Below are 12279 nucleotides of genomic sequence, written 5' to 3' on the forward strand. Positions count from 1 at the left end.
AGACACTCAACCAACTAAGCCACTCAGGTGCCCCCAGGATTCTTTACTTATCTCTGTATTTGGTTAGCAGTTATTTTCCCAGGAAGATCCAGAGAGGGTGACCAAGGACATACTTTTTACATGTATGGAAGGTAATTGGACAAAGAATTGCCTACCAACTGAGCCTGGAGAACTTAAATAGTCATATAAGCAACTTCTAGATTTTTAAACAACATTTAATAATATACATTTCTTTGTAAAGATTGTTGAAAATTCCTTTAAAAAGGCAAAAAAAATATATATTGAAATAATCATATGTTTGTGTAACACTACTTAAAATCCTTGACCTTGGGGGTACCTGGGTGACTCAGTTGGTTTAGCATCTGACTCCTGATTTCAACTCAGGTCATGATCCCAGAGTCATGGGATTGAGTCAGCAGGCTCAGCATGGAGCCTGCTTAAGCTTCTCTCTCTCTCTCCTGGGGTGCCTGGATGGTTCAGTTGGTTAAGCCTCTGACTTTGGCTCAGGTCATGATCTCATGGTTTGAGCCCTACATCGGGCTCTATGCTGACAGCTCAGAGCATGGAGCCTGCTTTGGATTCTGTGTCTCCCTCTCTCTCTGCCCCTCCCATGCTCACACTGTCTCTCTCTCTCTCAAAAATAAATAAACATTAAAAAGAATGTTTTTAATTGTCTCTCTCCCTCTGCTGCTCCACCCCACTTGAGTGCTCTCTCTCTCTCCCAAATAAAATAAAATAAAATAAAATAAAATATTCTTTACCTTGATTAGACTGTAACTGAGGGTGGCTGTATTTTTTTTTTTCAGTGTGTAAAAAAAATAAAGTCAGGCCTATTTGTCTGATTATATTACATTAATAAACCATGCTGTTTAATTATACAAAAATTTCATTGTTTTGATAGCTGACTCTGTGATCTAAAAGTATGATAGAATTATTTGTGAAAGCCACTCAGATATTGTGTGTGTACAAAGATTTGCTATGTCCTATTATCATGCATTTAATAGAATGGTAATTTTTTTTTTTTAAACTTTGGGACTCTTCCACGTTTTTTATTTATTTTTGGGACAGAGAGAGACAGAGCATGAACGGGGGAGGGGCAGAGAGAGAGGGAGACACAGAATCGGAAACAAGCTCCAGGCTCCGAGCCATCAGCCCAGAGCCTGACGCGGGGCTCGAACTAACGGGCCGCGAGATCGTGACCTGGCTGAAGTCGGACACTTAACCGACTGCGCCACCCAGGCGCCCCAAGAATGGTAATTTTTAAGGGTAAATAGATTGAATTTGAGTAAGTTATAGGGGGCATTTTGTACCATTTCCATGAATTTGAACAACATGCAAAAATATTGTGTTTTTTTCCACATTTGATGGTGGACAATGGAGATATTCTCTTATTTGAATGTCATTAGCAATAGACCAAACCTTCCTAAATCATTCTATTTTGTTCCTTCTTTTTCTGTTGTCACCACAATACTACTCTGTAGTTTGAAAAAGCCATTGCCTTAAAATATTCTTACTGTACTGAGACAGAATTTGGACACAGCAAAGAGATGTTTTACCTGATTGAAAATGCAGTAGTACATATGCAAAAGCAGTTACCTTTACCTTTGGAAAGGTACAGGGAAGTGGAGAAATCATTTTCTTTCAACCTAGAGTTATTAGGAATTGCATTCATGAGAATTTGCATGTGTCTTTTTATTTGGGAGTATTATTGGTCTTCTTCATAGAATGATTTTGGGGGGCTTACAGAGATTAATTCAGTGACTTCGTTACTCATTGTTTCACTTTTTTTTTGGTCTATTTCCTTTTTAAATTTTTTTTTAACATTTATTTATTATTGAGAGACAGAGAGACACAGAGCGTGAGCAGGGGAGGGGTAGAGAGAAGGAAGACACAGAATCTGAAGTAGGCTCCAGGCTCTAAGCTGTCAGCACAGAGCCTGATGTGGGGCTTGAGATCACGAACTGTGAGATCATGACTTGAACCGAAGTCAGTCGCCTAACCAACTGAGCCACCCAGGCGCCCCATGGCCTTCCCCTTTTAAAGGAATTAAATGTTGGTGGACTTTTATAGTGAACACTAGCTAAGTGTCATGGGTATAGGGTTCGTGGTTCAAATTGACTTAACCTTGGAATTTTTTCTACTGCTTCAGATTTATCTGTCATTTGGGAGTGGTAATTATTTCACATTTGGAGCAGTTTAATAGATACCAGATAAAGTAACTAATATAAGAAAAAGAGCAGTTTTATAATTTGGCAGGAAATTTTTTTTAAGTAAGCTCTCTGCCCAACATGGGGCTTGAACTCATGACCCCAATATCAAGAGTCACATGCTCTACCCACTGCATCAGCCATGCATCCTTGGCAGGATGTTTTGAATGAAAATTTACTCTAAGACTCAAGAAATGTATTGTTTGGCAATATATAACCATCAGACAACTTTCTATTAGACTCTCTTACATTAGAAGGACATTTTTATGGATATTATCAGATAAAATTTCTTACTTTGACACTGTTTCTATACACACTTCTGGAATTTTACTGTGATGCAGTAAACAGTTTCATCTTTTTAAGGTTTTTTTTAGGAAGAACTTTAAAGTCTGAGTGGCCCCTCAAACATTTGCTGGGTGTGTGTGCTTAACAGCCCATCTTGCTTCTCAGTGCCCCAGCAAATGAGTGAGGGAAGTCATTAGACGTTTTGAATGTTGAGGTGTCATCCCAGCACTTTACAAAGCATTTGTCTGGTAGTGACTACCTAGTGACTACACTATTTGCTTTAAACACCTATTTATCATCCTCATGTGCAATTTCTATTGATATTGATAGCTGCTTATCAAAAAGTTACATTGAATGGTGCAAATACAATATTCATAAGTTTGATTCTAGAGCCTGGCTCTTCATCTGCATTCCCTTACTATATAGCTCTGGAAGAACTGTATTGTAATAGGATTGATGTACTATGGTGTAATTCATTGTTTTTAATAACTTGAGAACAAGGGTTCTTTACGAATATTTAAAATAGGTAGCTACCATTCCTTGAGAGTTGACATTTATTTATTTATTTATTTATTTATTTATTTATTTATTTTCTCACTTGTTACACATTTATAGAACACCTGCTATAGGTAAGATATGATAATGGGTACTGGATAACATGATGAGCAAGATAGACAAGGTTCCATCCATGAAAGAGCTTATTGTTTACAATCCAGCCTATTTTATTGTAGGCAGTATGAGAGGTACATTGTTTCTCTCATCTATATTTGTTTCTATAATCATTTTTGGAAGTGAATGCTATTACTCTCACCTCATAAATGAGGAATTTGAGACTCAGAAAATTTAATTAATTTGCTTAGTCACACAGATAAGAAATGTAGGATACAAATTCAAACCCAAGTCAGTCAGGTTTTGTATTAATTTTCTATGCTATGTAACAAAGTACTATCATTTTAGTAGCTAAAAACAGTACACATTTACTATATCACAGTGTCAGTGCATCAAGGAATCTGGCATAACTTAGCTGGGTTCTCTACAAGGCCTAAATCAAGGTGTCAACCAGGACTGGTTTGTCATCTAGAGGCTCCACTGTGGAAGAATCCACTTTTAAGCTCATGGTTGATGGCATAATTAATTTCCTTGAGGCTGGAGTACTCATGACAGCTTGCTTTTTCATATGTAACAAAGGAGAGAGAAACTCTAGTGTGGGTTAGCAAGAAAGGTCAAGCCTTACAATATCATCACTAGAGTTACATTCCATCATGTTTGCCATATTCTGTTAATTGGAAGCAAGAAACAGTTCATTTCCATACTCCGGGGGAAGGGATTATACAAGGGAGTGAATCCTAGGGGTAAGGATAATGGAGCCCCATGACAGTGTGCTTGCCACAAGTTCCATAATCTATTGTCTTTGCATTATACTATTCTGCCTTTATTAAGAGCTCTATATACATAAATTGATTTTTGAAATATTTTTTAACGTGTGTAAAGCATTATAACACCACTAAAAAAGTTTGGCAAGGGAATCCCCATAATCTCATGATCCTAACACCACTCAGTCTCCTGAGCAAGTTGTAAAGAGATAGCACTCCTACTATCTGTATAAGAGGTAATAATAATTGTGTTTGAATTCCTATCTGATATTTAAAAAACACAGTTTTCCTTGTCACAAGTTGGATTCATAGCAAATACATGATTCTTTAGACTTCTTTTTTCACTGTTTATATCATAAATGTTTTTCCTTGTTGCTACATAATCATACAGTGGTCAGTTTCAATTGTACTCAGCAATCTTTTGAATGATCACACCATTGTTTACTTAACCAAGTCCAAATAGTTTGATGCAGGCAATTTTTAATCTTCCACTGCTAAAAAAATAAATAAATGACAACAACAATAAAAACACACCAAAACATTGCATAAACTCTTTAGGCACAAGTTCTATCCTCTTTTGCATTATTTACTTAAACTAGGAATTCAGAAGTGATATTACTGGATCAAGGAACATGAATGTTTCCATGGCTTTTGATGCACACTCTCAAAATGCTTCTAATTTTATTTGTCTTTAACTGAATTAATCAGCCTTCAAAATTGTAAAGGCATATAATTCTAATTGAAATTCTATGATCACTGGACAGACAGTATCTTAACTGTTGCTATTACTGCTGTAGTGGTTTTGGTAGGGCAAAGGGGAAATTATCTTTTCTTTATGGCCATGGACCAGATCTCAAGATGTTGTTCTATCCTGGAGTTCAAGTGAGGAAAAGGATTTCCTCAGGACTTATCCTTAGTACCAAAGGATGTCACTTACATGGATATTTTTCTTGGTCATAGTGCAATACAGTGCCTTCCCCTACAATGGGGCAGAAGCTATTCACATGAGATACTTCAGAAATCTACATTAGTTTCTGTACAGGGACAGATTTAATTAATTTATTTCTTCAGATGCAATACCCTGTTGTTGAATGTGTCCATGTTGGCAGCACATTTCACAGTAGCTTTTATTATAGTTGAAAAGGAAAAGAATAAAAAGATGGAGCTAATGTAGTACCCAGTATATTGGCTCATATTTGTCATCTGCTACAGTAATAAGAACAGATTATTTAGTTTTTTATGATTCAAGTACTGATAGTTTGGAGTTGGTGGTTGCAGCCCCCCCCCTTTTTTTTTAAAGTATCTGTTGTGAGCTAGAGAATTTAGCTACCATATTTGGTTTTCATATGCCTGCCCTGTGACCTTACATTAGCCTGTTGGAGGATTTCTGTGTTTTTGCTTATCCTTATATGGCAAGGCTGCCTGGAGAATCTGTCTGACCAGAATTAGAAGCCCTGTAGCATTTGCAGGAAGTGTGGCTTTAGGAAGAAGCCGTCATTTGTGTAATTAAGTTTCCTTACGGCCAGAATTTGTTGCATAAAGAGATGGTGAGTTAGAGAACATTTTTGCTAACTATAAAATACCTCTTCATATGCCAAATTTCCTTTATTCTAATAAAATTCCCCTAAAGAAGATTGAAATCTCTTTGTACTGAGCTTGATAATGATAAGTGGTTGGAGCAGGGAAGTGGAGGCTGGAATAGATTGACAGTTTATTGTTATAGTTTATTGTTAAATTCTTAGTGCAAACTTAGTCTGAATTATTTTGGAACATAAGATCCACATATGTTAAACTCACACTTGTCACAAATATTTAGCTTTGATATTTGATTATAACAATGTGATTTGTGTCAAGCAAAGTTTTTGCTTTAATGGCATTCCCAAAGCAGCCAGAACAGTCTAAAATACCTGTTACCCTATTTCACCCTTAGCACTAATTTCCTGTAGCTACCTATGGCCACAAGTCACTGACACTTTTGTGGAAGCACTTCGGAATGTTCTTAACTTCACACTTTATTTGTTCAAATATGTGACAGTTTTAAATGGAGAACTTTATATATATATATATAAAGGCACTAGGTTCATATGAGTAACAGCTTCTTCACTGTAACTTTGTCTTATCAAGTCTTAAAGTTCTGTAATGGCTTTACTACTTGTGCCATGTTTGTTTCATTATCACAGAACTTCAGAGTGGGAAAGGATTAAAGGGATTATCTAGAAAAATCTACCCTGTGTATAAAACCTTTGAAACAATCAATGGTTTTATTGCTCTTACTTTAGGCCAAGCTTTGGAAGTAAGAATGATACAAAATATATGAACCATCTCTTCACTCAAAGAGCCATCATTAAGTTGACAGTATAATTAGTATGAGATAACAAGTGTGGTAGTGCATTATTTTGTTATTCATCATGCTTAGTATTTAAGTGGTGCTTTTCACTCATACAAATCTTGGGCAAGTGTGTGCTTTGAAGAAAATTTCTAATCCATTTGAGCATTAGTTCCTTCATCTGTGAATATGGAATGAAAATAATAGCAGCTGCCTCATAACACTGTTGTGGAAACAAAATAAGATAAGCATGTGAAAAAAATATAAGGGTGTAAAGGGCTTAGTATAGTGCCTGGCCCATAAAAAACCTTAATAAGTAATAATTATTATATTAAACTTTGGAGTTAGATTACACTTGGTGCAATGCAGACAGGAACCTAGTTCATATAAAATTCTGCAGCCCATTGTTAGCAAACCCTAAAGTGAAGTCTGTCCTTTTGTTTCCCCTTATTACCCCAGCCCTAATACACCCACTTCCATCCAGCAGAAAGAGGCCAGACTTTGATTAAGGGCTGGCTAGTTTCCATTGCTTAAATTATCTGCTAGTATGGAATTTATAATCCTATGATTATAATTTATAAATTTCTTGAGACCATAAATAATATCTATTTTATTTTATTTTTACTTGTATCAGGGTAAGAACAATGGCCTTGAGGCCCAGTATGTACTTAGAAACTACATTATTTTTTTATAATTTTTTTATTTGAGTATGGTTGACACATAATGTTATAGTATTTTCAGGTGTACAACATAATGATTCAACTTCTGTGTACATTATCCTATGCTCACCAGAAGTGTAGCTACCATGCTTGATTGAATGGTAGCCCCTAACATTACCTAGGCAGGGATCCAGCACTAATCTTTTTCAAGCAGCAAAGGATCCTAATGTTGGATTTGGGTATTCTAGTTACTTTTTGTTCTAATGATGTGGAGATTGATTAAATTGTGTGCATACTCATTTGGACGATAATGGAAGCAAAATTATAGTCAAGTAAGTAGAATTTAGCATTAAATTATATAGTAAGAACACATCAAAAAGTGTTGTTGCTCTTTGTAAGAGATTGTTAACCTTGTATAATTTTTTTTAAATCTATTTAAGATGTCATGAAGATGGATATGGAATTGTAGTGTACTAATTTAAGCTTTGGAGTTAGAGATATCTAAGTTTGCATGCCAGCTCTGCCAGGCACTAGCTTTGTGACTTTGAGTAAATTTACTTCTTTTTTTGGGGGGGGGTGCAGCAATGCTTTATTAAACATAGAAAACAGACAGAAAAAGATCAGTTTCAAAGGTGGGTGTTGGTTACCCAGGGCCAGGACATCTCTCATAGTGATTTGTTTCTCTTTTTCAAAAATGTTTATTTTTTGGGAGAGAGAGAAAGAGAGAGAGAGAGAGCAGAGGAGAGGAGATGCAGAGAGAGTAAGAAAGAAAAGCCCAAACAGGCTCTGTGCTGTCAGTGCAGAGTCGGACGTGGGGCTTGATCTCACAAAGTGTGAGATCATGACCTGAGTTGAAATAAAGAGTCAGATGCTTAACTGACTGAACCCACCAGGCACCCCTCTTTGTGAATTTCCTTATGCATATCCCTTTCATGCCATAGTGGAAGGAACACTGTCCTCTCCCTAAGGAAGACAGATGTAACAGTGGGGGTGACCAGGTATCATGTAAAGTACGTGCTTTAAGAAAAGACAAAAGAATACTCAATGAGCATGAAACAAGAAAGATATCCACACAAGGTGGTCATTCAAGCACAGGTTATTTGGGATCTTTATCTCATAAGTGTTCCAGCCCCAAGGCCCATTCTAATGTGGCTGAGTAAAGGTAAAAAGACTGTGCATGTGAGATAGTCATTTGGATTAAAAAAAAAAGGTACAATTGGAGATGTAAAGTTAGACTGGAAACCCTATGAAAAATATTCTCTTAAATAAGCTTTTAGTAATGTGAAAATATACATTCTCTGAGAAAAGATAAAATTTTCACTGCTGTGATGTTACAATTCCAGGGGTAAAATGAAGTCATTTTTATTGTTTGTAACAATAATTGGAATATCAAACATTTCTAGCTGTTGTCTGTCAAATCTGCACTCATTTTCTTCTTAATGTGTGTTTCTAAAATAGTACTGTCAGTATCTCTTTTTGAATGCAAAATAATGTCATAGTCTGAAGGTGAATATAAGGTCATTTTATTTTTTTTAAGTTTATTTATTTATTTTGAGAGAAAGAGACAGAGGCCAAAGGAGAGGGGTAGAGAGAATAGCAAGCAGGCTTCATAGTGTAAGCACAGAGCCCAATGGATATAGGGTTGGAACTCATGAACCGTGAGATCATCACCTGAGCCAAAACCAAGAATCAGACACTTAACTGACTAAGCCACCCAGGTGCCCCTCTTGGGGACTGATTTATAGAAACACCCCAAGTTCTTTTATTTTTTAGTTTACCTCTTCAAGTTCCCATTAGCCCAATCCCCACTGCTGTCCCACTTCTTTTTTATTCTATACCTTTCTATAAAATTCAGAAGTGAATTTGTAATCCATGCTGGTGAGAGTTTACATGCTACATGGATAAGTTCAGATTTGCCCGAGTCTTTTTTTGAAGCTACTATTTATTGACAACAATTTCACCACGTGGAGTACTGGGTGTTTATAGTAATTATGTCTTTTTCCCCCCATTTATTTATTTATGTATTTATTTATTTTTAATTTTTTAAATTTATTTTTTTATTTTTTTAAATTTACATCAAAATTAGTTAGCATATACTGAAGCAATGATTTCAGAAGTAGATTCCTTAATGCCCCTTACCCATTTAGCCCATCCCCCTGCCCACAACCCCTTCAGCAACACTCAGTTTGTTCTCCATATTTATGAGTCTCTTCTGTTTTGTCCCCCTGCCTGTTTTTATATTATTTTTGTTTAACTTCCCTTATGTTCATCTGTTTTGTCTCTTAAAGTCCTCATATGAGTGAAGTCATATGATTTTTGTCTTTCTCTGACTGACTAATTTCACTTAGCATAATACCCTCCAGTTCCATCCACATAGTTGCAAATGGCAAGATTTCATTCTTTTTGATTGCCAAGTAATACTCCATTGTATATATATACCACATCTTCTTAATCCATTCATCCATTGATGGATATTTGGGCTTTTCCCATACTTTGGCTATTGTTGATAGTGCTGCTATAAACATGGGGGTGCATGTGCTCCTTCAAAACAGCACACCTGTATTGTGTGGATAAATGCCTAGTAGTGCAATTGCTGGGTCATAGGGTAGTTCTATTTTTAGTTTTTTGAGTAACCTCCATACTGTTTTCCAGAGTGGCTGCACCAGCTCGCATTCCCAGCAACAATGCAAAAGAGACCCTCTTTCTCTGCATCCTCGCCAACATCTGTTGTGGCCTGTTGTTAATGTTAGCCATTCTGACAAGTGTAAGGTGGTATCTCATTGTGGTTTTGAGTTGTATTTCCCTGTTGATGAGTGATGGTGAGCATTTTTTCATGTGTTGGCTGGCCATCTAGATGTCTTCTTTAGAGAAGTTTCTATTCATGTCTTTTGCCCATTTCTTCATTGGATTCTTTGTTTTTTGGGTGTTGAGTTTGATAAGTTCTTTGTAGATTTTGGATACTAACCCTTTATCTGATATGTCATTTGCAAATATCTTCTCCCATTCTATCGGTTGCCTTTTAATTTTGCTGATTGTTTCCTTCACTGTGCAGAAGGTTTTTATTTTGATGAGATCCCAGTAGTTCATTTTTGCTTTTGTTTCCCTTGCCTCCAGAGATGTGTTGAGTAAGAAGCTACTGAGGCTGAGGTCAAAGAGGTTGTTGCCTGCTTTCTCCTCGAGGATTTTGATGGCTTCCTGTATTACATTGAGGTCTTCCATCCATTTTGAGTTTATTTTTGTGTATGGTGTAAGCAAGTGGTCCAGGTTCATTCTTCTGCATGTCGCTGTCACGTTTTCCCAGCACCACTTGCTGAAGAGACTGTCTTTATTCCATTGGATATTCTTTCCTGCTTTGTCAAAGATTAGTTGCCATACGTGTGTGGGTCCATTTCTGGGTTCTCTATTCTGTTCCATTGATCTGAGTGTCTGTTCTTGTGCCAGTACCATACTGTCTTGAGGATTACAGCTTTGTAGTATAGCTTGAAGTCTGGGATTGTGATGCCTCCTGCTTTGGTTTTCTTTTTTAAGATTGCTTTGGCTATTCGGGGTCTTTGTGGTTCCATACAAATTTTAAGATTATTTGTTCTAGCTCTGTGAAGAATGCTGGTGTTACTTTGATAGGGATTGGATTCAATATGTAGATTGCTTTGGGGAATACCAACATTTTCACAATATTTGTTCTTCCTATCCAGGAGCATGGAATCTTTTTCCTTTTCTTAGTGTCTTCAATTTCTTTCATAAGCTTTCTATATTTTTCAGCATATAGACTTTTCACCACTTGGGTTAGATTTATTCCTAGGTATTTTATGGTTTTTGGTGCAACTGTAAATGGGATTGATTCCTTGATTTCTCTTTTTATTGCTTCATTGCTGGTGTATAGGAATGCAACTGATTTCTGTTCATTGATTTTATATCCTGAAACTTTGCTGAATTCGTGGATCAGATCTAGCAGATTTTTGGTGGAATCTTTTGGGTTTTCCATATAGAGTATCATGTCATCGACAAAGAGTGAAAGTTTGACCTCTTCCTGGACGATTTGGATGCCTTTTATTTCTTTGTGTCGTCTGATTGCAGAGGCTAAGACTTCTAATACTATGTTGAATAACAGTGGTGAGAGTGAACATCCCTGTCTTGTTCCTGGCCTTAGGGGGAAAGATTTCAGTTTTTCCCTATTGAGGATGATATTAGCATTGGGTTGTTCATATGTGGCTTTTATGATCTCGAGGTATGATGCTTCTATCCCTACTTTCTTGTGGGTTTTTATCGAGAAAGTTTGCTGTTTTCTGTCACATGCCTTCTCTGCATCTATTGAGAGGATAATATGGTTCTTGTCCTTTCTTTTATTTTTTTTTTATTTAAAAAAAACCTTTTTTTAACGTTTATTTATTTTTGAGACAGAGAGAGACAGAGCATGAATGGGGGAGGGTCAGAGAGATGGAGACACAGAATCTGAAACAGGCTCCAGGCTCTGAGCTGGCAGCACAGAGCCCGACGTGGGGCTCAAACTCACGGACCACAAGATCATGACCTGAGCTGAAGTCGGCTGCTTAACGGACTGAGCCACCCAGGCGCCCCTGTCCTTTCTTTTATTAATGTGATGAATCACGTTAATTGTTTTGCAGATATTGAACCAGCCCTGCAGCCCAGGTATAAATCCCACTTGGTCATAGTGAATAATTTTTTTAATGTATTGTTGGATCCGGTTGGCTAATATCTTGTTGAGGATTTTTGCATCCATGTTCATCAGGGAAATTGATCTATAGTTCTACTTTCCGTGGGGTCTCTGTCTGGTTTTGGAATCAAGGTAATGCTGGCTTCATAGAAAGAGTTTGGAAGTTTTCCTTACATTTCTATTTTTTGGAACAGCCTCAAGAGAATAGGTGTTAACGCTTTCTTAAATATTTGGTAGAATTCCTCTGGAAAGCCATCTGGCCCTGGACTCTTGTTTCTTGACAGATTTTTTGATTACTAATTCAATTTCAATTTCCTTATTGGTTATGGGTCTGTTCAAATTTTCTATTTCTTCCTGTTTCTCTTTTGGTAGTGTATATGTTTCTAGGAATTTATCCATTTCTTCCAGATTACCCATTTTATTGGCATATAATTGCTCATAATATTTTCTTACTATTTTTTTTTAATTTCTGTTTTGTTGGTTGTGATCTCTCCTCTTCAATCTTAACTTTATTTATTTGGGTCCTTTCCTTTTTCTTTTTGATCAAACTGGCTAGTGGTTTATCAGTTTTGTTAATTCATTCAAAGAACCAGCTTCTGGTTTCATCGATCTGTTCTACTGTTTTATTGGTTTCAATAGCATTAATTTCTGTTCTAATCTTTATTATTTCCTGTCTTCTGCTGGTTTGGGGTTTTATTTGCTGTTCTTTTTCCAGCTCCTTAAGGCATAAGGTTAGGTTGTATACCTGAGATCTTTC

At 36.6% G+C, this 12279-nt stretch overlaps 1 protein-coding gene across 2 annotated transcripts in view; it reads left to right on the plus strand.

Moving 5' to 3' along the window:
- The window catches only part of SH3BGRL (SH3 domain binding glutamate rich protein like), an 84607-nt gene that overhangs the window by 51309 nt on the left and 21019 nt on the right, over positions 1-12279 (plus strand). The window contains exon 1 of one of the 2 annotated variants that reach the window (XM_043571521.1): positions 5326-5412. The exons of the other annotated variant lie outside the window; for it this stretch is intronic. Coding sequence (XP_043427456.1) covers positions 5410-5412 — 3 coding nt within the window. The 5' untranslated portion in view covers positions 5326-5409. Of the gene's footprint in view, positions 1-5325; positions 5413-12279 lie in introns of those variants that run through there. 2 annotated transcript variants of the gene reach the window in all.

This window comes from Prionailurus bengalensis, chromosome X (assembly GCF_016509475.1).
Source record: "Prionailurus bengalensis isolate Pbe53 chromosome X, Fcat_Pben_1.1_paternal_pri, whole genome shotgun sequence".
NCBI classification, from domain to species: domain Eukaryota; kingdom Metazoa; phylum Chordata; class Mammalia; order Carnivora; family Felidae; genus Prionailurus; species Prionailurus bengalensis.